The following is a 27,455-nucleotide window of genomic DNA, read 5'->3' as shown; positions in this document are numbered from 1 at the left end:
TCAGGCCTGTTAGGTTTCTTTTGGTGGGGGGAAGAAGCAGGCATTCCTATCTTTAAATTTCACCAATTAAAGCTGAGGGAGGCTGGGCGAGGTGGCTCACACCTGTAATCCTAGCACTCTGGGAGGCCGAGGCAGGTGGATCGTTTGAGCTCAGGAGTTGGAAACCAGCCTGGGTAAGAGTGAGACCCTGGTCTCTACTAAAAATAGAAAGAAACTAATTGGCCAACTAAAACTATATAGAAAAAATTAGCTAGACATGGTGGCTCATGCCTGTAGTCCCAGCTACTCTCGGGAGGCTGAGGCAGAAGGATTGCCTGAGCCCGGGAGTTTGAGGTTGCTGTGAGCTAGGCTGACGCCACGGCACTCTAGCCCAGACAACAGAGTGAGACGCTGTCTCAAAAAAAAAAAAAAAAAAATGCTGAGTGAATCCTTAGACACTATCTAATTCAACCCTTCATCTTTCCCTGGAGGGGTAAACTGAGCCTGAGAAACGTCAAGAGCTTGATCAAGCTCCCAAAGCCATGCCATAAGTTCAAATGCTAGCACTTGATCCCAGATCTCCTGAATCCTGGGACATTGCTCTTTCCAAACCCCACAGGTACAATAAGTCCCATCATCCTCTGCTCCATCTGGGGTTGCCCTTCAACCCACCGCATTCCCCTTAAACACATAAATCACCATAATATCAACAACTGAGCTACTAGCTATTGATAAGTAGCTGACATAAGCCCCGGGCTAAATGCTCAGGATGTATTGTCTAATTTAAGTCTTTCAACACCTCCAGGGAGTTAAGCACCAGAACTCCTTGCTGCTCAGTGGGGGCCAGGGACCAGCAGCAGCAGCAAGACCTGGGAGCTGCTTGGAAATGCAGACTTCCAGCCCTGGAACGAGAATCGGCATTTCAACAGACTCCCTATGATTCTATGTGATTCCATGCACAATCAAGTTGGAGAAGCCTGCCCTGACTGCTCCCACTTTGGAGGTGAGAAAACGGATGCACAAAGGAACGCCCACAGCAGGTCAAGTGGCTCTGACGGGACCTCCGGCAAAGCCCTTGCTCTGAACTCTTGAAGCATTGGAATTTTTTCCCCACTAGTTTTAGGCCGGGGAAGACAGGATTTCAGAGCCTGGAGGGAGGACGTTACTAATGAAAAAGGACTGGCATAAGCACTTTACCAGGTACTTTCCCATCTATTATTTTGTTTCCACTTAACAATTTATGAACTATCCCAAATTTACTCAAGAAGAGACTGTAGCTCAGAAGCCTCGAAGCCACTTGTCCAAGGCTGCACTGCTGGTCATTGCCAGAGCCTAAGCCTGGTCTCTCTCACTCCAGAACCCAATTAATGTTTCGCCAAATACAGGTGGCATTCTTGGTGGCTAGAGAGGTGACAGAGGTGGTACAGAGATGAAAGTCTTCCATTTGTATTGTCATAGATTTGACTTTCTACTACAAAAAAAAAAAAACACCCATAGAATTAGGTTATCAAACCCCAGATATTAGTGTTTAAGACAGAATAAGGGGTTTGGAATTTCTTTTCTTTCAATGAATCTCTGTGAAGTTAATTTTGGGGAATGATAAAAGATGTAATACTCAGATATTGCAAAATCCATGAGGGTGGTAGGAGACTGGAATCTGGGAAACACTTCCAGACACTCATCCTCCTAGCCCCCAGGGTCTTAGAATGAAGCAAATACAATGCTTACTCAAGAGCACTGCCTCCCAGTTAAAAAAAAAAAAAAATAAAGACCTTCAACAAAACAAAAGATCAAGTTGCACTAGCCATTTATCTTTCTGGCCAGAATCTCTAGGGCAAAGCTGTGGAGAAGACAGTATCCTAAACTCCTTCCACCCCAAGCCCACTTCCTGTAAGGTTTCAAGGATGCCTCAGCACCATCCAGATTGGACTAAAACCATGGAGAGGAAGTGCTGCCTGGGAGAGGCTGGAGTTGGGGAATAAAATCCCACTTCTATGCTCCAGGGATAGCCAGTGGATGCATCTCTTTACTCTCAATTGTTTGTTCTCTTCCATCTCTTCCTTTCTCTAACCCTGTCCAGGTTAACATGGTTAACAGCAACTCTTTTTTGTAGAACCTTTGAACTTTGAGTAAATGGACATTCTGTGTTGCACCCTGATGCCATTCAGGGATCACAAGTAAAGAGTTCCGACAAATAAACAAAAAAAGCCTTTTAAGAGTCTGGAAAACAGGTATCATAAGGAGCGAGGACTGTTATTTTAGAAAACAGAAAGTGAGGAAGGGACAAGATCATCATCTTCAATATTTCAAAGAGGGTCTAGTTGTATACTGTATTTCCCCAGATCTGAAAGCAAAGGGCAGAAGACACAGAGAAGTCAGCTAGGGTGTGTGACCTTGGTCAATTATAAAATGAAGACAACTGTACTTACATCACAGGGTAGCTGTGAAGATTAAGCGAAGTACAAAGGACATACCTAGCATCTCATAAAATCCCAGGATATACTTGTTTCCTTTTTTGGCCTCATTCAAAAATGTCTCATAAGGCAGTAAGCTCCCCCTCTGGAAAATTTCAAGGTGGAATTACAATTCTTTACTGCTGAGATTCTGTGCTTCAGTGCTGTCCATGACTTTTTGCAAAAAAATACTGGCTCACATGGAGCCCTCACTGTGCTCCAGGCACGCTGAGAAGGGCTTTGTGGAGGTACTTTGTTTAATCTTCTCATCAGCCCTGTGAGGTAGGTACTATTATTATCCTCATTTTCTTTTTCAGATGAAAGAACCATTGCTCACTGAGATGAAGTAACTTGCCCAAGGTCACCCAATCTGTAAGTGGCAGATAGGGACTTAAACCCAAGTTGTCACCCTCCAACATCCCTGCTCTTAGAATTGCAGGGATTTTTAATCAAATCTAAATTCTTCTTCCAGACCTGCTCTAATACTCAACTTTATTGATCTTTCTCTTCTCTCAAACGGCTTCAGCTCTCAGTATGAAAACCAACCGATTTAGCACTCATTATTGGGTGGGCAGCTTTATGTCTCTCCTACTATACTGTAAGTGGGTCCGGGGATTTTTATTCTTTAAATATCCCCCGGTATTCAGTAGACCTTTGGAAGAACAAGTTCACAGGCTCCCAATAATTCTTTCTTTGACTGCCAGCTGAATTCGACAGAAGGTACGTCCTGCTTCCTTGTCATGCCAAACCCCATCTTTTTTCCTGTGCCACTGGAGAACAGTCTTTTCTTGGCTGGAACAAATACTACATCCTTCTGAACAAGCTAATATTTATTGAGTTCTTAATATGTTCCAAGGACTGTTCTAAGTACTTTACTCGCATTAACTCACTGAATCTTAAGTACCCTATGAGCTAAGTCCTATTTTTATCCCCATTTACAAAAGAAGAAGCTGAATGTACCAGTGCATCAGTATCCGAGTGAGTAAATGAATGAATGCTTTGCTGATGGATAATGTTATTAGCAACAAGAACCATACAAATATCTTATGCTTGCATCATGCAATACAGCTTTATGTTCATTATGTCATTGACACTCACCATTAGCAAATAGGCACTAATGTCCCTGTTTTACAGAAGAGAAAACCATGGCTGTAAGAGGGTGAGTGATTCACAACAGTCACACAGCAAGTGCTGTCTGTACCCTCGACTGAACATTGTACTTGCTTCATTCTAAGATCAGGGCGGCAGGGGAGCTGGGAGGGGCTCCGCGAGAGAAACACCTGTATACCAAAAGGCGCTCTATAAATATTAGATAAATAAATAAAAGCTGGTAATAGCAGAGATTTGGTGGGAATCCAGATCTTTGATTTCTAGTCCAGTAGTGCTCTTTCTTTTATCTAAGATGGTGGGAAGCAAGTCTTAGGTCCGGATCTGGTAGCAGCTTTGATTTAGGATCTTAAGCCAGAAAAAGCAGTGCCCTAAAAAAAAAAAAAAAAGCATCATTTTTATTTTTTATTTCTCTGCCTTTTCCACATTGTCAACCTTGAGCATGTAAAACTTCCATAACCAGAAATGAAAAGTAAATAAATGGAAGGGGCAAAATGCACCCTTCTGAGAGGGCTGGGGCTTGTTGCTCTGGCCCCCTGTGTTTGTGGCCACCCACTGACCCATCCCCTCAGGCCGCCTGGCCCACCTTATGGGCTGGGGAGCAGCTGGGGAGGACTCCCAGCTCCACTGAGGCTGCGATAGAGGAGCAGATGCAGGAGTTCCCAGGATTGTGCCGCCTATGAACTCCCTGAGACTGCAGGCTGAATGCTGCACGTGCAGTTTCCAAGAGAGGCCCACAACTTTTACAAAGGGGCACCCATGGCCTTCCCACGGGTGTCCTCATATTACAAGGATGAACCAAGGCACAAGGGTTAGGATAACTGGTTAAATGAGGGCCAAGAACACTAAAAAATGTCTTGCCCCTCTGAAAATAACTAGCAGGGGAAAGAGATTAATGAATGGAACAAGGTCCTGCCTCATGGACTCACAATATTAATTTAAATTCTGGTCCCCCCACCCACGAGCGCACCCTCACTCACCCCCATTCCAAAGCAGTAGGGGGACAGCATGATTATTTGCTCCTGGCGGTCTCAGATACCCTCCTCTTCCTCCTAGACCTGTGGCCGATGAGCTCTTCTAGTTCCTGATCCTGTGGACTGTGCACCCACGGCTTTCTATTTTGCCTCTTACCCAGTGGCTGAGGCCCTGGTTTAAGCTGTTGCCAACTCTCTCCCCAGGTGCCTCCTAACAAGCATGCTGGGGCTGCTCTCATGTCTCAGCAAGCACTGAATTCCATTCCCCCAACGCGGATGCAGCTCTCACCATGTGAGGGTGTTGCGAGGGAGACCCAGATGGTCGATAAGGCCCCTGAGTCTGGCCAGGAGCCTGCAGGCTAATGGCAGGACAGATAACACTCAGTAGCAGGCTGGGAGGAGGGGGCACTGCATGAGCCTGTGTGATGTCCCAGGAGGGGGGCTGCTAACAGGCTGGGGGGCTAAGGGGTGGCTTCTTGGAGGTGCAGCAGTAGCTCCAGAGCTGTGCAAAGGTGGAGAGATCCCTGCACAAAGAACGCAGGAGGGGCGGGAAGAAAGGAAGAAATGAGGTTAGAGGTGGGTTATGGCTAATTGGCCAGAACAAGGACCTTCATGTTCCACTGAAGGAATTTGGATTTTATCAAGACAGTGTGTAGGTGGCATCAAATGCTTTCAAGCAGAGTAGGTGGGCTCTACACTCAGATCCGAGTGAGCTTAAGAAGATCCCATTGCAGGGGATGACAGGGCAAGGAGGGGGCCTGGAGACTGGGAGACAGGATGCCCCTGGGTGGGGGCATGTAATGGGACACTTTAACTACAGTCATGGTCAGGACTAGCTATATAATTTGTGGGCTCAGTGCAAAAGGAAAATGCAGGACCCTTTGGCCAAAAATCATTAAGAATTTTTTAAAATTTGGATTGATACATAATATTTTACATATTTATGGGGTACACGTGATATTTTGTTACATGCATAGGATGTATATAGATCAAGTCAGGGTATGGGTGGTATCCATCACCTTGAATATTTGTCATTTCTATGTGTTGGGAACAATTCAAGTCCTCTCTTTTGGCTACTTTGAAATAAATAATACATTGTTGTTAACTATAGCCTACTCTGCTGTTGAACATTAGAACTTATACTTGCTATCTAACTGTATGTTTGTACCCATCAATCCAGTAGTTTCCAACCTTTTTGGCACGAGGGACCGGTTTCATGGAAGATAATTTTCCCTTGGGGGGGAGGGGAGGCAGAGTTCAGGCGGCCCAGTTCCTAACAGGCCACAAACAGGTTCCAGTCCACAACCTGAGGGTTGGGGACGGCAACATTAATCTCTTTTCATCGTCTCTCCCACCCATACACCCTTCCCAGCCTCTGGTATCTATCATTCTACTATCTCCATGAGATCAACGTTTTTAGCTCCCACATATGAGTGAGAACATACAATATCTGCCTTTGGAAAAATTATTAAGAATTTAGTTTCATGGGAGGCCGAGGCAGGAGGACTGCTCAAGGTCAGGAGTTCGAAACCAGCCTGAGCAAGAGCAAGACCCCATCTCTACTATAAATAGAAAGAAATTAATTGGCCAACTAATATATAGAGAAAAAAATTAGCCAGGCATGGTGGCACATGCCTCTAGTCCCAGCTACTCGGGAGGCTGAGGCAGCAGGATTGCTTGAGCCCAGGAGTTTGAGGTTGCTGTGAGCTAAGCTGACACCACGGCACTCACTCTAACCTGGGCAACAAAGCAAGACTCTGTCTCAAAAAAAAAAAAAAAAAAAGAATTCAGTTTCAAAAAAGCATTAAAACAAGTGAGGCCCTTCCAAGTACAGGGCCCTATACGGCTGTATAGGTCACACACGCACACCCATGAAGCCAGCCCTGGCCATGGGACTGGAGAGGGCAGTTCAGAAAGAGTTTTGGGAAGCCAAGCCCCAGGATTTAGTGGTCTGGTGGACGTGGAAAGTGAGGGAGCCATCCAGCAAACCAGTGGACAGATGACTTTCCTACACTGGTTGCCAGGCCACCCTTCGGCTTGCCGGGCACCCCCCTTGGGTGGCCATGATCAACTTTAACTTATTAATGTTTAAACTTCACCCACTCATCCTTTTCCTGCTATCTCTCCAGACCTGGTCCTGTGGGGTCCCTATCTAAAGAGCATTGACCCAGTCACCCCAGTTAAAAACTCCAGTGTCACTCTCCACTCCTCTCTCCCATCCCTTTCAGCAATTTACTTCCTAAATGTTCTCCCAATCTGTAGCCTCTCCACAGCTGCTATCACTGCCAAGTTCCGGCAGGCCCTTATCAGCACAGGCCTAGATTACCCACAAAAGCTTCCTGTCTGTCTGCCTGACTCTGGTCTGGACCCCTCCCCAACTCGCAAATAAAACACCCATCCTCCACCATGCTGTCTCAGTGATATCCCCAAATGCTAACCTGACCAGGTCACTGAGTGAGACCCAAAGATAAGATCCTAGTATCTTAAACAGCACAATATCTTAAAGGCCCTCTGTTGCCTGATCCTGCTTAATTTTCTATTAGATGCTAGAAGTGCCTTGGTCTCCCACACACCTTCAGTACATACCATGCTGGCTTTTGTGGGTTTTGTTTTCTTTACTGCAAGCAGTTTTCATGCAGAGAAAATAAAGCAGTTTCCCTTTTCACAGCCTGGCTTACCTTGATTTGGTCAACTCAGCTCCCATCTCCTCTGGGAGGCGCCTTATCCAGCGCCTCCTCCCCAACCCCCACCACACACCCCCTGGATGCTCTTCTGCACTCACTACAGGCCCTTAAAGAGCCTTCCCTCTGCGCTAGGGGGCAGCTGGGGCAGAGAGCTCACTTTAGTACTGCCATCACCCAATACTATTGATTCCCTGGGCTGAAATGTCTGGGGGTGGACAGTGCTGGTAACAGACACAGGGCATGCTAGGCTTAGGAGCAGGTTGCAGGGAAGACTGACTCAGATAACCCCAAAGAAAGAGGACCCCCCCCATCACAACAAGACCTCACTGGCAGGGCGAGGACAGTGCCTTTGACTGCAGCTGTGACCCAGAGGCAATGTCTGCCGTCCTGGTAACTGATTTGATTGCATTTGATTTCTGCTTCCTTCTAACAACCTCATTCCCTCATGTCAGCTGTCAACAAGCCCCTCTCTAGTGGAGGCAGGCTGTTTTCCATCAAGCAGTCCCAGACAGACTAGCAATAAAATGGTTGGCCGTAAACTTGAGGGCAAAATCATGTTTCCATCCATGTGTCCCGCAGCTAGCAGAGCCCTGGAACAAAGCTGACCCTCAATAAATACTTGCTGAATGGGTGAATCGTGTGTAGTTCCTCAGGAATAGGGGTGGGAAGCCTGGAGCCCCTGGGGACTGGTGGGGGCAGACAGGCTGGGATTATAGTTGATCCACAGATAATCCTTAAATCCAGAAGCCACCTGGACAGCATTTGGCTGGACTGAGCTCCACCGTCGGTTGCTGCTGCTTCTGAGCTCATGACAGGTTTCCCAGGGACCAGAAAATGGCTCCTCCAAAAGCAATTTATTATTCTAATTATTATGGGAGTGACAGAGAAAAAGACTCTCAATCCTTTGAGGGCAGAATCCATTTGGAGAGATTAATGATTGGCTCTTCTCCACAGACACCCCGGTCCCCCGTTTTTTTATTTCCAGGAACTTTTGTTATGGAAAATTTCAAACATACAGAAGAGTGGAGAAAACAGTTTAAGGAACCCCCAAGTGCCCATCACCGAGCCTCAAGGATTACCAAAGCCACCTCATCCCGCGTCATCTATACCCCACCCCTTGAAGCAAATCCCAGTCTCCGTGTACGCGTGAAGGCCTCGGTCACGACGGGAATCCACTGCGGACCCTCGTGGGGCCGGGGGGGGGGCTCCCCTGCCCGGCCCGGCAGGTGCGCGGCCCGCGTCTAGGACACCGACAGCCTCCCCCCGCGGCCCCTCTTCCGGCACAGCGTGGGCCACCCCGGCCCGCGGCGCTCCGGACACCCGCCGGCAGGCGCGGTGATGCGCGAGTGAGTCCTGCGCGCGGCGCCGAGGAGCACCAGGCGGCGCCTTCCACTTCCTCCGCCCCCGCTGACGGACGCCGGCGCCGCCCCGCCCCCGCCCCGCCCCGGGGGCGTGGCCGCGGCCCGAAGGGGCGGGGAACACCCATATTTGGCCTTATATGGGCAGCCGCGTCACGGGCCGCGCTCATTCACATAAAGCGCTGCGCTGCCGGCGGAATCCCCGGCTTCCGAGGCGGCGAGTGGCCGGGCCGGGTGCGGAGCGCGCGGGGCGGGAAAGGAGAGTTGAGCCCCCGCTCGGGCGCCGGGCTCCGTCGCCGGCCGCAGCCCCCGGGGCGCCCTCCCGTGCCTCGCCCGCGGGCACCCTGGCCGTGGGCACCTGCGGAGCGCGCGGCGCGGGGCCGCTGGGCGGCGGCGGCATGAAGGTCACGTCGCTCGACGGGCGCCAGCTGCGCAAGATGCTCCGCAAGGAGGCGGCGGCGCGCTGCGTGGTGCTCGACTGCCGGCCCTACCTGGCCTTCGCCGCCTCGAGCGTGCGCGGCTCGCTCAACGTCAACCTCAACTCGGTGGTGCTGCGGCGGGCCCGGGGCGGCGCGGTGTCGGCGCGCTACGTGCTGCCCGACGAGGCGGCGCGCGCGCGGCTGCTGCAGGAGGGCGGCGGCGGCGTGGCGGCCGTGGTCGTGCTCGACCAGGGCAGCCGCCACTGGCAGAAGCTGCGCGAGGAGAGCGCCGCGCGCGTCGTGCTCACCTCGCTGCTCGCCTGCCTGCCGGCCGGCCCGCGAGTCTACTTCCTCAAAGGTGAGCGCGTCGGGCCGCGGGGCCCCGGCCAGCCTCCTCCCCGCCCCGCGCCGCCCGGCCCCGGGGTCCCCTCCCCTCGCGGGGCGCCCTGGGAACGGGACAGGTGCCACTTACTCGCATCTGCACACTGCAGCTTGACGTGCGCTCGGGAGGGCCCTGCAAATGTCAGCGCTCAGCGCTTCCCCCGTCCCCACCCGCGTTCCTCGAAAGCGCCTGGCAGCCGGTCTGTCCGCCGGGCTGGGTGGAGCTGGCTGTGCCGCGGGGGGCGGGAGGGTGCTGCTGTTTAGCCATCTGGGGGCCCGCCGGCTCGTGCCGGGCGCGGGCGATGCGGGCTTCGCCGCTCTGGCTGGGGTCTGGGCACTGAGCCGCCTTGATTCACGATCTGGCAGGATCAGCAGGGCGCGACACCCCCGCCCCCACCCCCGCTAGCGTGGCGCCGTGGTGTCCCCCTTCCTCCCGCCTAGCCTTTACGGTACTTAAGCTGTGTCTTCACCGACCTCTCTTGCCTTTTTGACCCGGGCGAGTCTCTCCCCTTCCTTTCCATTTAATTACATTGCTGTTTATTGTTTTCCTCCAGCCTTCTCTTTCCCCCTCCTGTCTTTCTCAAGCTCAATTTGGAATTGACAGCTTTCCCACCCCTTTGCCCTTCTCCCTCCTCCACCCCGGATTATCCCTGGGACCCATTCTGAGCCTAACCTCCTGCCCGCCAGGAAATGGGAGAGGCGCGGGGGCAGGGTGTTGTGGAGGGGATTCGATGGCCTTTGATTTGAGACGTTCAGGAGCTGCCTGCTGCTTGTCTCCACAGGCCCCCATTTCACCTGCTGGGGAGATAACTTTGGCTTCTAGCGGTTGGTGGGTGATTGACTCTCAAACTCCAAAGCATGGGTTTCCGGGTCACTTCCTATGGCTGCTCTTGCTTTGTATTTGGGTCCTTTGTAACCTGAAGTGATACTTGGGGAGAACCAGCCTGGGTGCCTCGGGCTTAGCCCCAGTGGGTCCCCCAGGGTTCTGCCAACTCTGGTGCTGACACCTTGGGTGCAGTGAGCTGAGAGTTTTAAAGCCATGCAACTTGGGAGTTACACACACTCCCAGCCAGGAAGATTCCAGAGGCACGTGGGCAGCTGCCCCCTCTATTTGCACCTCTACCTCTGGCTGACTGTCCCCTGTTGATTCCTCCTGGGGAGATAACAGGGGTAGATGATAATCTTCCTTGTGGTGTAGCCTCAGCCTCCAGGGAATGGAGGGATGGCCTCTCCTGGCTCTGGGAGATTTCACACGTGGCTCCTGATGTCTTTCTCTTCCTGATGTGGTTTTTGTCTACTGTTCTTAGCAATGAGTACAGGAAAAGCTTCTGCCTCCCCAGTAGCACAAAAGATGTTCCAGGAAACCCCTGCTGGTCCCACCTCCACTACCTACCCTTCTCTAATGGGGCCGTGCTGACAGTTTAGAAGTTACTGCCACAGAAAACAGGCAGTTCTGTAGACTTGCCTCTTAGGAAAATCATATATAAAATTTTTTTTTAAATGAAAGTAACAAATACACTGGTAAAAAATTGAACAGCACAAAGGCCGTACTATGAAAAGCAGGTCCTTTGCACATTCTAGAACCCTCCACTCCCCTAGAGGCAGTTACCAAGTATTTTTTTATTGGTCTTCAGATAATTTTCTGTAAGTTATCTTTTAAAATGGGTTCATTTTGTATATTTCCTGTTCCAGCCTCTTTCACCCACCTAGATTTTAGAGACTTGTCCATATCAGAATATATATGCTTGTCTGACACTTCACCAGCCCCTTGCCTTTGCGGCTCTCCAGCTTCACTGTTGCAAGCAGTGCTGCAGAGGATACTTTGTCTACGTGCTCAATCTTTCAGTGAAATCATGAGAATTGCCAGGTGAAGAGTTTACGTGCATTTTAAAGCTCAGTAGACATTGCTTGATACCTACCCTTATCCTAACACTACTAAACTTTAAATTGTTTCCAGAGAAGATGAGTGGGCTTTTTTTTTTTTTTTTTGCCTAACTCATGTGATAAGTTCAAGTTGTAATCTAGTGGCATCTCAGATCTTAGGGAGCAATGCCTTTTACACTTCTCATAATCTCCCCCCGCCACAACAAAACCCCACTACAATGAGGTGGTGATGAGCCAATCTCACGGACAGTGCTTATTTATACGTAGCGTCCGTGCCGTCTCTGTTCCCCTGGTAATGCGGGGGTGACTGAAAGCAGACTCTGAAGAAGGTTGGAGCAGCCATTAGAATCCCCACTGTTCTTGCATCGCAAGTGAGGCAGCAGAGAGGAATGTTCTGTCTCTCCACACCTCTTTTGGCAATGGCTGAAAGACAGGCCATCTAATCTGGAGGATTCCTCCAGACCCCAGCTGGAAGAGGCAGGGCCCTGTTTATCTGTCCTCAACTACACTGAGACTCTTTGTCTGCCTGCCTTATTTTGTCAACAGGCAGGCAGGATCCAGCCCACACCCACACCTCTTGTCCGTCCTCCTGACAGCCAGCTCTTGAGCTATTTAAAGCCAAGAGATGGGGTGACTTGAAGGCTTTTCTTCCCCAGGCCTCATTCTGAAGTTTGGGAGAACCTAAGCCATTCTTAACTCCAAATTCCTGTCCAGAATCACTCAGTTTGTCTCCTGGAACCCAAAATGTTGAGGCCCAGGCATGGGAAGCTGTCAGGTGGCTTACGGAGAAGGGACAGCACTCCAAGGCAGCTGTGGGTCAGTGTAAGTCTGTGGCCTTCGCTCTGCCCAAAAGGAAAGGGGACCAGGGGCTGTGGCCGAGCAGGGGCACTAAGCCACACATGCCTCCACCGCCTTCCCCCACCTTCCGTGTCCGGCATGGCCTTCTGTCATGGCTGGGAACATGGTTGTTGTGGAGGACCAGAAGCTCACTAGGGAGTGAAGTGACCACGGGGAGAGCTGGGTGCACTGAGTGGGGGCGGGGCAGCTCCTGTGAGCTGAGAGGAAGCAGTAATGCAGGATGACTCATTCTAAGAATTGGCTGCAGCTCCTGGGAGGGAGCTGGAGACCGCCATGTAATCCATTAACCATTTATCTACTGCGGGGCTTAAAAAAAGTTGGCATCACAACACTGAAGTCAGAAGAAAAAAGGGGGGCTTTTTGGAAAATAAGTGGTCTCACAATGCATATTGAACTGATGATTTGACACCAAGTGCAGAAAAAGACAGAAGTGGGTTTTCTGGCCCTAGGAAGTGCTGCAGGTTGCTCTGGGTTGGAAGCAGGATTCTCCAAGTAAGCCTGGCCTGTCACCTGGCAGCACTTGGCATTCTGAGAGTTCCAAGGCCAGTTCTTCATTTGATTCTTCCCCAAGGGGGCTAGTGGGGCTGAGAAGGCTTACATGTATATGCAAGTTTCTGTGACTTGGTCATAGAGTGTTTTTACCTTAAGAGATGGATTTGGAGAAGTTTAAATGTGATATTAAGGATCTTTTACAGTCATATGTGCCAGTAGTTGGCATATTGATTTGGAAGGGGGAGGGTCAGAAGGGTAGGAAATAAGATGGGGTAGGTGGTCTTCAAGAGAACAGAGCCAGTTTTTACTCATGGGGGCTGAGAATTAGGTTGAGAAGTCCTCATTCCTCCAGTGTGCTTTAGAAGGTTATTAACTGGATTGATGATGCAACTTGGACCCATAGAAAGGACTGTCAGCAGTCTTAGCACCTTGGAAGTAAGAAGGGCAAGGCTGTTGTACTACCATGAGAAACGTATTAGCCCCCATTCCCTTAAGAATGGAGGGAGTTGCAGCTATAATCCTGCTAAGAGCAGATGGGCTGGGGAAGAAACCAGTTTAGGAGTCTCTTCTCACGAATTAACGGAATTTTGCATAATCACACCTTTATTTTAGATAAACAAGAGAAAATAAGCTTTTGTTTTCTGGAGGGATCTGGTTAATATTTCCCAAATGCCAGGTATTTCCTTTTGCAGTTTAAGCTGCTTCTATCTGATAGACACAAAATATTAATCACTGCCTCTCTGAACTATAGCTTTTTAGAGCTGTGCGTATGTGTGTGGGTGTGGAGAGCCCATTTCTAATGTAAAACTGTTTGTGGTTTTGCTCAATTTTTTTATGACCAGAATCTATACTAGCTTCATATATATATATGTGTGTGTATGTATGTATATATATATATATTTTTTTTTTTTTTTTTTTTTAAACAAGAGTCTCACTCTGTTGCCTGGGCTAGAGTGCTGTAGTGTCAACCTAGCTCACAGCAACCTCAAACTCCTGGGCTAAAGCAATCCTCCTGCCTCAGCCTTCGGAGTAGCTGGGACTACAGGCATGGCCAATTAAGTTATTTCTATTTTTAGTAGAGACAGGGTCTCACTCTTGCTCAGGCTGGTTTCCAACTCCTGACCTTGAGTGATCCGCCTACCTCGGCCTCCCAGAGTGCTAGGTTTGCAGGTGTGAGCCACTGCGCCCCGCCTTCATGTATTTAACTATTCCACACTCACAGTATTGATTAATTATGGGTATTTCCTGATAGCCTGAGAAATCAATGCTTACCATCTGTCTCACCTTTTTGTCTGGTTTTGTTTTTGTAGGGGGATACGAGACCTTCTACTCAGAATATCCTGAGTGCTGTATAGATGTGAAACCCGTTTCACAAGAGAAGATCGAAAGTGAGAGGGCCCTCATCAGCCAGCGTGGAAAACCCATGCTGAACATCAGCTACAGGCCGGCCTATGACCAGGTACGCCGCGTGGAGGAGGTGTCCCAAGCGCTGTCTCTGCACCTTCCTCTCCCCGCTCAGCAACAGCGGCTGGTTCTTTTGTGCACCAGGGTGTTGGCCGAGTCGTCTAGCTTTAGAGAGCCTCTGTTGCTTGCCAACTCGCGTTTCCATCCAAGAGTAAATGGGCGTCCTTCCAGCAAACAAGCTGACAAGAGCTACAGGATGCTTGGCAGCTTCTGGGGAAAAGGGGAAGTGAAAGATACATTATTATCATCCGGCCTGGGAGGTTCAGAGAAGCTTTGAAACACTGGTTTAGGTTTCCCTGAAGATATTTCAGAGCTGATTTTCAGCTTCCTGTGTTGCTCTTCTTTGTAATTGTTCCTGCTCTTCAGTTTCTGTAAACCATCCCGGTACCTATCACGGCGTGTCTTTAGTTGGTATTTTTAACTGAAACAGGGCAGGAGTAGGGGGTATTGTAGGAAAACTCCTTCTTGGATGGGTAAGCAGGCTCCTGAGGCTTATAAGTTCCATAAATTATGAAGCCAGAGGAGATTGGGAGACACTGGAAGGCTTTGTGTTTCTATAAATGTGTCTGGGGTTTGTTTGTTTTTTTCCCCCCTTCAAAAAACTGTGCTTTGTGATAAGTCATTAAAGGAAAAATAAAGTGGAAGACTTTGGTCAGGGGATTACCTAGCACCATACAGGAGGATGAGGAAGAGGCAGGTGAGAATCCAAATCTGGCAGAAACCAGAGATCAAAACCTACCTCCCCATTTTACAGAAGGGAAAAATACTGTTCTGTGGCTGGTGAGGTAACTGATTTGCAAAGAGTGCTACAGCTGGCTCACGGCAGTGTTAGGTTCAGAAGCCCTTGCTCTCAACACCCTGTTCTGGTTTCTGGGAAGAGAAATAAGACTTGGGACCTTGTTCTGTTTTCCACGTGTCCTCTAATGTAAACACCTGACTTGGTGGGAAGAGCTTCTCAAACAGTTCCCATAAACCAAGAACGTATCCAAGTCATATGAAGAAAGACTTCTAGATGCTAAATGCCAGCTTGTGACCTTTTAGGGTACTTGAGAACACTTTTTTTTTTTAATGGAAATTAAAAAAAAAAAAGAAAAGAAAATGCCAGCTCCCTGCCATGAGCAAAACCATGCCCCTGGGAGTAAACTTCAGAGTAGAGCCAGGTGACCTTTTCTTGAGTTGGGATCTTTGGTCAGGAAGCCTGTTAGCTTGGCCTGGCGCCAGTGGTTTGATTTTGTTTGTTTTCCTTTATTAAAAAACCTCACAGTATATGATGAACCCTTGGTTATCAAGCTGTGGGCAGCTGGCCTTAACTGGCTTTCTGGTTTTGTTTGGGTTGTGTTTTTTCCCCTGTTTCTCAGAAAGTGAAAGAGAAATAAGAACTGGCAGAATGTTGTGAAAGCACAGCTGACCTTTGGCCTGACAGGGTGGGGACGCCCTGATGTGTCTTCAAGATCCGTCTGGGGAAGCCCCTAATGCTATTTCTTAGAAACGCTTCTGTGCTGAGAGGAGCCGGGAGAGGCCGGGTTAACCTTTGGGGTTTCGGGGAAGGCCTTTGCCTTCTTCCTCTTGAGTCTAAACAGAAGTTCAGAAAGGGAAAGAAATGTAGTTTCATGGGTGTGTTGGGCTGAGCTCCAGGGGAAATTGGGTAGGATCCCAGGTCTGGTGTGTCAGCGACTTCCAGGCACTTGGGAGAGGGGGCAGTCTTGAGTCAGTTTTCCAGCCTGCCCCTTGGAGGGTGAGAGTATGGGTGCTCGTTGGTGGGGACCCATAGCTGGTCAGCGGCTGAGTGAAACTGGACTGGGGTCTCCGTTTCCAAAAAACTTCTGTCCCCTCTGCTGCCTTCCTGGTTCCTAACCAGTGGGGAGCTGGGCCCAGCTGGTAGGTCCAGCTCAGGCCGGGACCAGACCTTCCAGAGTTGACCAGCCTCAGTATCCACCCTCTCACCCTGTGTCTTCCCCAGAGAGAGAAGCCATGTTCTGTTTATTTATTCTTCAGCTTTGGATGATACTCGGATGATGTTGACAGCTATGTCGTGTGCCAGGTTTTAATGCATCCATTATCCCATTTATGCATTACCAGTGATCCAGAGAGGATAGGTTATCATCTCCAATGTACAGATAAAGGGTCAGAGGTTAAAGAAGCTGCCCAAGATCATATCAGATAGTAAGCATGGAGCTTGGACTTGACCTAGAGCTGTTCTGTCTGACACCCCAGCCCAGGTTCTTAACCACTCACTGGGACATTTGCAATGCAAATGGACATTTTGTCTCTAGAGGAAGAGAGGAAGGAAGGGAATTTTTCCTTCCTGTTTTTACCTAAAATACTTGGCTTTCTCATACTGATCCCTATTGAATTTGAGTTGGACAGGGCCTTGCATCCATGCTAAGCAGTCAGATTTGGGTTTCAATCCCAGCTCTGCCACTGACTAGTTCTGACTTGGGCAAGTTATTTAATTCATCTGAGCCTCAAGTTGCCCATCTGTAAAATGGGAATAGTGTTACTTACCACACAGATTTGTTGTGAAATTAGATGTAGGCACATCTAAAATGTTAAGCCCCAAGGGCCTGTCATAGTAGATACTAATAAAAATACTGGTAGTTGTTATTATTACCTTATGTAAAAGCTCTATAAGTTTCTCCCAAGTGGCCAAACTGGCCTTGGCTTAAATAAACTTGACGTCTCCGGAAAGAAAAAGCAAATGCCAGGTGTGGGGTACATTGAGAATCGCCTGTTGGCGGCCCTTGTCACATGCCCCTGCCCCTGTTACAGGTCTGGCTGAAAGTTTCCATTCTGCTCTTATTCTAGGACAGGAAATGGAAACACAGGAAGCAGATGGATGATATGGGAAAGGGTCCCAAAGACATAGCCCTTGTCCGTTAGCCCCGTGTTTCCCTCTGAATCTCTAGGGGCCCCCGTTGTTCTGTCACTGGCTTTTTTTGCCATCTTAGAACCCTGTAAGTGCTAAGACTGCCAGAGTCTAACTAGCTGGCAGTTCTTTCTAGCCTTGCCTTGGGGTAGATGGTCTCTGGTTCCTCCTTACTCTGGATCCTATTTGACTAGAAACCTGGTGTGTGGGTGGCCTCCCCAAAGGGCGGCCGTGTAAGCATCTCTCACCAGCCACCCCCGCCAGAGCCCCATGGGAAGAAGGTCAAGGGCAGGGGAAACCCCTCTGCTCGTGGCCTAACAACATTTCTTAGTTTATAGATTCTAGGTAGGTAGTGGTGGTTTTCAGTTCTAAGAAGCATCCTTTTTTGGCGGGGGAAGAGGAGGCACATGTGAACATCTCTAAAATCTGGATGCATCTCAGGAGCTACAGTGTCCTAGGTTTGAAGAAATACACTGTATAAAATGTCAGGGCTGTCAAGGAGGGCATGCACCTTGCCAAACCCCCCTCCCTTGTACCTGTAAACTGCAGTTCGCCCAGGCTGCCCCAGGGCGAATGGGCTTGCCCTGGTGCTCTTAGAGCAGCTCGAACTTCACAGGTGTTTCGAGTCTTCCCACCACACCACATGATGACATATCCTTACGGAAGGCTGCCGGCATTTCCTACCTCCCCAATAGGTGCAAAAAATGCAACTCTTTGCCGTGTGGGTTTTGCTGTCACTGAGTCACAAGGCAGTCATGTAGGGTAGAGAGTTGGCCAGGATGGAGGTACCACCCACATTCTTGATTGAACTGCCCTGACTGTGAACTCTCTCTCTACCTGGAAACCAGAAAGGGAACCCTCCCACCTTAAGAAACAAATAGGTCAGAGCTGTTTTTTTTCCTCTCTCAAATGAGCAAGCTAATCCGACATTTCCTGGTTGTCCTTTGCCCCTTCTTCCAGGGCGGTCCAGTTGAAATCCTTCCCTTCCTCTACCTTGGAAGTGCCTACCACGCATCCAAGTGCGAGTTCCTCGCCAACTTGCACGTCACAGCCCTGCTGAATGTCTCCCAGCGGACCTCCGAGGCCTGCACGACCCACCTACACTACAAGTGGATCCCCGTGGAAGACAGCCACACGGCTGACATTAGCTCCCATTTTCAAGAAGCAATAGACTTCATTGGTAGGTTCAGCCACCCCACCTCAGTTATTGTGGGAGCCCCCTTGGGGCGTGGGTTCCTGACTTCTGATACCCTAAAGGGGGCTGCCTTCACTGAAAGAAAAACGTCTTGTGTATACCACCACTAAGAGTTGGAGCCAAGAAGAGATGCAGCCACCAAAAAAGGCAGAGGGGAGGATTTGAGCTGCTATTAATAGGAGCTTTAATTTGCAAGATAAATGAATTAATATAATTTTATGGCAGTACTCACTGCCGATCTTGTTATTGTTTCTAGCCGGGCGGGAGCAGAGCGCGTGCCTGCGTAATGCTCCACACAAGGAAAGCAGGGGGGAGAACCTCCCTAACCGTGCTTCTACGTAGGTTGGGCTATTTTTAAAAGCAAACAGAAGGCTGGAGCGAGCACTACTTACGCACTGAGCCCCGAGAGCCCCGGCAGCTTTCCGCAGTTTTGGCAAACGGCTTTGGGGCAATTTGTTTTGCATTTCCAGCTAATTTTGGATTACAGATAGCACTTGACTCAAGCTTCTTGCTTTATGCACAGAAAAGTTGGCATCTTTTGCATGCTTTCTGCATTCTTGTGAGGCAGTTGTCACATACTCCATTGTACGTGCTTTTGAAAACCTACCAGGGCCTTGGCCTCTGGCCCCTCTGTCTGGGAAAGGGCTTTTTGCCTTAGGGTTTCCAGGTACGCAGTATAGCCTGGATTGTTCCCCATTTTGGCATCGTCTCTTCCCCACCATCCCTCTCCTTAGGGGGCTGGCCTGGCTTGCTTCTTTTTCAGGCTTCCAAGCACCATCCCCTCCCTTTCCAGAGCCCTTCTTTCTCTTTAACTTTTGTCAACGTTGAAACTGAGATGTGATTTTCCTGTATGTTCAAAGGGATGTTGGAGGGGAAAGGCAGGTGTTAGGTGCAGCAATGGTTACTTAGCATAGGGAGCAATTAAAGGGCCCCCCTCGAGCCATGTGGTGGCCTTCTGTTCATCAGAGCAGTTTCTCTCCATAGAAATGCACCAGAGGCAAAAGGCCGAGCCCCCTCCTGCTTGTCCCCGAGCCTCCAGGCTGAGATGATTGCTCCGGAGTGTGAGAGGCAGCCAGAATGATAGGTTCAGGGTGGGAACCCCTTGACCTGTTCTCCCTGTCCCTGGGAATGCCTTGCCCTTCTCAGCCTGTTGTTTAATTACCTAGATAGCTACTTGATGAGGTCATGCCACCCGCCCCGTCCAGTTCGCAGAACCCTCCCTCCCCATGCTGTGTACGTACTGCGTCTGTGTGTGTGCACACGCTCGCGCAAACCCACGGCGTTTTGAGAGCACAGGATGCCTTTTCCCAGACTCCTTGCCCTGCCAGTGCAAGCAGGGACTGAGCCTCCCCAGGGGGCTGAAATAGCACTGACCCCTCCCGAGGGGAGAGGGCCAGGTGGAAGGCAAGCCCCTGAGGTGCAGAGTGGGTCCTCGAGGCAGTGCACTCTAGGCCCTTCTCATTCTGGGATGTGGCACCTGGCCAGTTGAAAGTAGACTACATAGGAGGCCAACAAGAGCAAAGGGCAACTGCAGTCGTGACTGTAGTTCCAGGGACTTGGGATCTCTCCTTTGAACTAATTTACAGGGACTATTTTGTTTTTTGTTTGGGGGTGGGTTTTGAATCAGTGATTGGGGGCACCTCTAATGAGCTTTCCTAAGTGTCCTTTGGGGTTTTTACTCAGATGGGGAAACTAGGGTTCTTCCCTGACACCTCAGAAATTTTATCTTTCAGATCTTGCAGATTCTTTTACAAACTTGGTGGGGGGGGGTGTTAAGAGGACTTTTGTTTTTCCCTTCAGAATCTGAAATGTTTTTGCACACTGTGACTTACACAGCATCAGCTACATTGAACTTCCTGTGATGCAATTGTTTCCTCATTAGCAAGAGAGGCAATTGGAAAGACTGTGTTTTTTGTGGTTTTGATTTGATGTGTACATATCTTTCACTTTTTTTTACCCCCTCCCCCTTTTTAACAGTTGTAGCTATTTTGCAGGGCAGGGTAGAGCAGGAAAGAAGGGCCCCCTTTTTGGCATATTGAGCTAAAGAATGGTAACTGATGGCGGTAGCTTTACAGCAGAGACTCCCGTTGTTGAGCAAGGTGAAGTTTGTGAAAGCCATTCACACCTTCCGTCTGGCAGGCGTCACTCAGCCAGGGCTATAATTAGTGGCCATGCGCTATTTATTGTATGTTTGGTGGTGAGAAACCTGGGAGCCGAGCCAAGCACCCAGCCCTGGCACAGCAAGACCTCCCTGGGGAGGCCAGAAGACCTCCACCGGGGAGGGGGCCAGGTCATCGATGCATCATGGGACTCAGACCCAACGAGGGGCAAGAATTGCTTCTCTCCAAGTCAGTCTTTGAGCGTGGGACACTATCCTCAGAACAGTGTGTGTATCCCGGTAAAAGATTGCACAAGTTCAAGGATTTTTCCAGTTCCCTCTTGAAAGCCATCAGTGGAACCTCCCCACTTCAGGTGGCACCCCCAGGGAGGGATTTCTCCAGGTCCACCCGGCAGCAGCGGGATCTGTGCGAGTATCCTGGGATCTGGGAAGCAGTTGGATGGGATTATAAAAGGTCCCATATGGGGATAGGCGTTGGTGGGACTCCCCAAGTTCTCTTCTCACCTGTGCAGGTTAAAGACTGGCAGAAGTCTTGTGCAGGGCCACGGCTCTGGGGCAGGCATGGCAGTTTGATGACTAGGTCACTTCAGGGTTTAATTCTCGTGTTTTGGCATTGCCTTTAGGTTCTGATCCCTACTCACTCCCACTCTCTTTTCTTCCTTCCAGACTGTGTCAGGGAAAAGGGAGGCAAGGTCCTGGTGCACTGTGAGGCCGGGATCTCCCGTTCTCCCACCATCTGTATGGCTTACCTCATGAAAACCAGGCAGTTCCGCCTGAAGGACGCCTTCGAGTACGTCAAGCAGCGGAGGAGCATGATCTCGCCCAACTTCGGCTTCATGGGTCAGCTCCTGCAGTATGAATCCGAGATCCTGCCTTCCACGCCCAACCCCCAGCCGCCGTCCTGCCAGGGCGAGGCCGCGGCCTCCTCGTTGATAGGCCACTTGCAGACATTGAGCCCTGACGTGCAGGGCGCCTACTGCACGTTCCCTGCCTCGGTGCTGGCACCCGTGCCCAGCCACGCGACAGTCTCAGAGCTCTGCAGGAACCCTGTGGCCACAGCCACCTCCTGCTGAATCTGGGACAGGAGAGCCAGCCCGGCTCCAAGCAAGCAACTGTGATTTTGTTTTTTAAACTCGCGGACATTTCATACCTGTGCAATACTGAAGGCCTCGCTCTGTGCCGCCGCCCCAGCGACAGGGTGAGTGGTCACCCGGCTTGCGGACGAACGCCATGCTGACCTCGGAGATGGGTTCTCAGGACCGCAGGAAGGCCAAGCCATTAGGGGAGCACAGGCATGCTGACTACTGTACCTCCAGACCCCCGGCCCTCGGGACCCCACGGTCCTCACAGCTCAGAGTTCGCCTTTTCATTTCAAGCGTAAGGCAATAAATACCTGCAGCAGCGGGGAGACCAGGAGAAAAGGCAGTTACGAAGCCAATTCATTCATTCATTCTGAAGGAAGCACAATTTCCACCTTATTTCTTGAACTTTGGCAGTCTCAGTGTCTGTCTCTGTTGCTGCTTCAGGGCATAAGCTGATTATCACCTAGTCGGGAAAGGCACCCTCCCGGGTTTGCAGGGACGTGATATATACGTACATATATATGTGCCGATTTGAACCCTGAGATGTTTTGGAGCGTCCTTCGTGGGTGCAGTGGAGGCAGGTGGTTGGAGCAGCAAGACGTCGCCTTTCCCGGGTCTCTCTTCCACTGTGGGTTCTTCCCTGACCTTAGACTCTGGCATTCTTACTCATACTTGAACCTGTCTCGTTGCACCTCTCCTCAGTGAAACTCTTCCTTTGAAAAAGAGTTTTTCAGACCACAGACCAAAAACCACCCCTTAGAGGTGGTGGCAGCAGGTGCCAGGCGGAAGAGCACCTGCCGGGTATTCCGGGTCGGTGGGTTGACAACGGTGGTTTCCTCCGCTCACTGTCCTGTGTGCTCTGTGCTTGTGTCTCCTCTCTCGCGACAGTCGTTTTCCTCCCTGCCCCTGGGGGTTGTCTTTAAGCTTTCGACTTCTGGAATTTGCAGAGTTTTTGCAACCGTGGTACTACTATTTTTGTCTGTAGGTTACGTCTCCAGGGGAAAAGGCAATAATTTTTTAAAACCCATACGAATGTGAAGAAAAGCAGTATGTTACTGGTTGTTGTTGTCGTTATTGATGTTTTTTATAGTGTAAAATAAAAATAGTAAAAGGAAAAAGCACTTGTTCGCGGTGTTGGTGACTTGGGGTAAGGTGGGAGGAATACCTGTAAGTGGGGACCCACCTGCTTCCCTGGGTTTTGTTTCCAGGTGACAGTGGGGTAACGGTGGCAGTGCAGCTGGGGGTGTGGAGAAGCAGGGCATTGCTTTCCAATTCGGGGCCTCCCCGGGCTGCCCGGCGAGAGACGACCTTAGGCACAGGCCTGACGGGGGTGGTCAGAGTGTCCGCCTACTCAGGGCTCTTCGCTCCCACGCACCAGGCGAGCATTCAACCTGAGCCTCAGACCCCTCACCTGTGACGTGAGTGGACTGAGGTGGATGACCCTGAAGGTCCCTCCAAGCGTGAGGCCCTTGATGCCAGCAAACCCGAGTGCCACGCTTGTGCCCGGCCCCTCCCTCCAGTGCCTGGCACGTGGCAGACTCCAGGCTGCAGAAGTGGCCAAGGGACGGGCAGTGGACTAGACGAGGACCTGCCCGCCCTTCTTTCACTCTTGCAGCTAATCCTTCCAGATAATTCCCTCAGGAGTTCCTAGGTAGATCCCTCAACCAGTGGGTTTAAATCCGAAGCTGAATCGACTTGCTCTGTGAGTAATTTCCTCTGCGTCGCTGGAGGAAGGAGGGGCAGCGCCGACTCCCCATGGCTGGCTCTGCCTCTGCTCCTGCCTGAGTCTCGGAGCCTGTTTCCTCATCTGGGGGAACAGCACTGTGCCATCCCTGTCTGCTAATACCTAACGTGGGATTCCAGCCCCTCAACTCCAGAGGGCTCAAGGGGACCTCCAGCCCCCAGCATGCACCATGTCAGCAAATAGGATGGCAGCCGAGCCCAGGGTAGCTCAGCTCTGCGAACTCCTCGCTCCCAGGTTTCCTGGAGGCCTTGCTCTCCAACGCCTTGCCTTTTTCCAGCTCCCCTCCACGGGTTCCTTGGAAAGTCCTCAGACGAGGAGGCCGCCCAGACCAGGGAAGCTGAATTTCCTCCAGCCCGTGCCCCTCGTGGGCACAGCCAAGTGGGACTTCCAGGGAGAAGAGTACTAGGTGGGGAGAGGTGCTGGGATCTAACCACCACCCCCAACTCCAGGGCCCTGGAGCTAATCTCCAAACTCTGTGGGCCAGTCTTGCCCAGGGCTTGGTCTGTCTGTGCCTGACCCTCTGGGTTCCACATGCCTGAGCCCCTGATCAGCCTTGGAGCCTGTCCCGCAAGCCTGCCCCTCGCGCGGGCCTGTCCAGGTGCTGAGTGGCTGGACGGACCTCCAGCAGGAAGGGCCAGGGAATAGGAAGCTGGGTGCAGGCTGGGGTGATGTGCTGAGCCTCGTCCCGCTTGCTGACATCTGCTTTGTTGTTCAAGTCTTTCTCTGAAGGGTGAGTAAGTGCTCTAAGTCAGGCAGGCATATGAGGATTGCTCATAAGCCGGTGAGTCACCGGAGGGGAGGGAAGCCATGTGGAGCCCCACAGCTGGGCATGGCTCTGGAACTCTCCTTCCACTTAATAGTCTCTTCATTAATTACATCTCCATTTTTGCCAAGGCCAACTTTATGCTGGCTTCCAGTGCCAGGTGGGGAATTCAAGCTGATGCAGTGTTCAGTTCCTGATTCCCCGGGTGTGGAGAAACACCTCTGTTGGACTCCATTGTCACCTCGGGTAGAGGCGTCGTGTCTGGGAGAATAGAGATTTTAGTTCTCTCCTATTTCCCAGCTGCATCTGTGGGTGAGCCCCCTCAAGTCTACTCTAGTTTCTCAGCTGGGCATGATGGGGGCAAGAGTTATATGAGCAACCTCAACCCAGTATCTAATATGCTATTAGTAGCAGAATCCCTGTGTACCCACCCATCTCCTTTGTGTGAGGATCCTGGGAAAATGTCCCCCCAGTTACAATACTCTGAACAGTTCTGCCTCTCTGAGTTGCTGGTGGTTTATCTTCTGAACACCAGAAAGCTCATGACTGTCCATTTTCCCCTCCTTGCTCAGGCCACTAGGAAGCTCAGAACTAAATTTTTAGCCCACCTCTGGTAGTTTTTTATGGAAATTTATGACATGAATTTTTGGTGTTGATTCTACCCTGTTTCCATTACAATTTCCCAGCCTTATTTTTCTTTTACTTCATTTCCTTAGTGACCTTTAACAAACCCTTTATACCCTATTTAAATATACCCCAATGCATTTATGGAATGAGATGGGGTATAAATGCAGACAGAGAAGTCTGTGCATCCTTGGTGTTGTTACTCTGTGTCGCTCAGAAGGATTCATCCATGGGACAGGGTTCCTTTGCCTTTTCTGTGAGTCTGCCAAGTTCTGTGTTCTTTCTGGAACAGATTCTGCCCAGAACCCAAGCTCCATGGCTGGTGCCCTGGTTCCTTGCCTCGGAGTCTCTGGCACTGCCCTCTCCCTTCAGCCCTGTGTTCTGCTGCCGGTGCCCTTCCATGGGCAGCCGTGGCACTGCCGGACAGATTGCTCAGGGCTGGACCCAGGCCCTCCTGACCCTCCTGGATGCGATTCCCATGCTCAGATAACCATCCCCCTTCCATCCACTTAACACTGAGCACCCGCTAGACTGGGGCGGGGGGAACAAGAGCCACATGGCCCCAGCCTCGTGGAGTTCATGAGTACTGATGACTGTTCGCTGGGCTTTCTGTCCCAGACTGGAGCTGGCCTCTGCAGTTGGACCAGTGTAGCACAACCCCCTTCCCCGGCTCCAGCCTCTCCCTTCTGTGGTTCAGCACCCTCATGCCCAAGCCCCCCAGGTGAGCCAGCCTGCAGATATGGCTGTGTCACCTGGGCTGACAGTCCACACCCTGCTTCATCCCTTAGGCTGTCTTGCATCGTTCATTAAAATTTTATGAACACCTACCTCCACCACCACCCCCAGAGTTCAAAAAGAAGTAAGCTCTTATGGAGCCCTAGTCCTTTCTCAGCTATTTGGCTAATATCAGAAGTGTTTATTAAGTACCTGCTATGTGGCCGGGCGGCGCGGTGGCTCACGCCTGTAATCCTAGCACTCTGGGAGGCCGAGGCGGGCGGATTGCTCGAGGTCAGGAGTTTCCAGCCTGAGCAAGAGCGAGACCCCGTCTCTACTACAAATAGAAAGAAATTAATTGGCCAACTAATATATATAGAAAAAATTATCCGGGCATGGTGGCGCATGCCTGTAGTCCCAGCTACTCGGGAGGCTGAGGCAGCAGGATTGCTTGAGCCCAGGAGTTTGAGGTTGCTGTGAGCTAGGCTGACGCCATGGCACTCACTCTAGCCTGGGCAACAAAGGGAGACTCTGTCTCAAAAAAAAAAAAAAGTACCTGCTATGTGCCACAGACCAACCTAGGCAGGTACACAGGCATCATATTGTTTAATTATCACCACAGCCCTGTACAAATGGTTTCATTATCTCCGTTTACAGATGCACAAACTGAACCTCAGAGATACTAGGTAACTCGCCCAAAGTCACACAGCTGGTAAATGGTAGAGCCAAAATTAAGCTTTTTCATTGATTTTATACGTATATAATAGGTGCTTCTTTCTGTTAGGCCTCAGGCGACGACATTAAGGAAAAGTGTGGATAAATGCAAATGGCATTTAATGCCCAGTTATATTCCATCCCGGCCACTGTGGCTTTCTGCTTCCTCCTGCCTCAGGACCTTTGCACGCACTGGTCCCTCTGACTAGAAACCTTTCCCCTCTAAATTTATCCTTTGATTCGTTAACTCCTACTGGTCCTTTACTTCTCAGTTCAAACTTCACCTTCCCAGGGAAGCCCTCCCAGACTAAGTCAGATGTCCCTCTTGGGTCTCTCATAGCTCCCTAAATCCTTTCTTCATATTTCATCAAGGTTTAAAAATTATCTGTGATTATCTTATGAATGTCATCTTTTTCAGACTGGAAGCACCAGGAGAACAGGGCATGGTGCATTTCAAGAGTAACCTAGCACAGGGTCTCACTTACCCTGGTATTGAGGGAAGGAGTGAATACGTGACAAACTGGGAATGAAAAGCTATCAGAACTGGAAGCTGTTCTCTCCTCCTCTCTCAGAGCCCCTGCGACCCTCCCACCGTAAGCTCCTTTACCCCGGGGGCACATATTTGCCAATTCCTCCCCAATCCCACAGCAAATAGTTTTCCTAAATTTATTTATTGGTCAGAGTCCATGCCACCCAGGATGCTGGTGCAGGCTGGGGTGACAAGGTGCTAAGCCTCGTCCCACTCTAGACATTGGTCACTGGTCAGCTTTTGCTGGGGGGCTGGCCTGGGCCAGGTGCCTACCCTGGAACCATCAGTCTCCTCTCAGTTCAGAGACCTGGATGGTGCAGACTCTGAGCAGGGGCTGTGGCTAAGGCAGCGTTGCTAGAAGGAGCCAAGATCCTGCCACACACTTGATGAGTCAAATGTTCGATTCCTGGCCGGGCTCGGTGGCTCACGCCTGTAATCCTAGCACTCTGGGAGGCCGAGGCAGGTGGATCGCTCCAGGGCAGGAGTTTGAAACCAGCGAGACCCCGTCTCTACTAAAAATAGAAACAAATTAATTGGCCAACTAAAAATATATAGAAAAAATTAGCCGGGCATGGTGGTGCATGCCTGTAGTCCCAGCTACTCGGGAGGCTGAGGCAGAAGGATTGCTTGAGCCCAGGAGTTTGAGGATGCTGTGAGCTAGGCTGATGCCACGGCACTCCAGCCCGGGCAACAGAGTGAGACTCTGTCTCAAAAAAAAAAGAATTCCTTGCAAATGTTCGATACCTGCCCCTTACTTGAGCATTGGATAAGAAAGCCCAGGAAACTGCATGTAAAACCCAACACTCCCCCTCTTGTCCCACCTCCACTGAGCACCCCAAGGTGGTCGATTATGGTAACTAAATTTTAAATCCTGACTTATTTGCAATAGCAGGTCAGATCCCTTCCTGCCGCCCCATCCCCCACCCCAACACATACCTGTTCACTCATAACGTTTACAGAAACCAGGAAGCCACCAAATGGAGGCTCAAAGCAGACCTTGAAGCATCTGTGCATTTCTCATTCTGGGCTTCTCCAGCAGCCAGGAGAAAATT

The 27,455-nt window shown here is 50.4% G+C and overlaps 1 protein-coding gene across 1 annotated transcript; it reads left to right on the top strand.

The window, feature by feature from the left end:
• The first annotated feature begins 8,733 nt into the window (after positions 1–8,733).
• On the top strand, positions 8,734–22,433 carry DUSP5 (dual specificity phosphatase 5). The gene is made up of 4 exons (XM_012771175.2): positions 8,734–9,332; positions 13,900–14,048; positions 17,880–18,099; positions 20,900–22,433. The coding sequence occupies exons 1-4, from the start codon at positions 8,954–8,956 to the stop codon at positions 21,304–21,306; spliced, it is 1,155 nt and encodes a 384-aa protein (XP_012626629.1). The 5' UTR covers positions 8,734–8,953; the 3' UTR covers positions 21,307–22,433.
• Positions 22,434–27,455: the final 5,022 nt, after the last annotated feature.

The sequence above is a fragment of the Microcebus murinus genome, chromosome 14, assembly GCF_040939455.1.
Source record: "Microcebus murinus isolate Inina chromosome 14, M.murinus_Inina_mat1.0, whole genome shotgun sequence".
NCBI classification, from domain to species: Eukaryota; Metazoa; Chordata; class Mammalia; order Primates; family Cheirogaleidae; genus Microcebus; species Microcebus murinus.
This window is presented reverse-complemented; position numbering and strand designations above follow the sequence as displayed.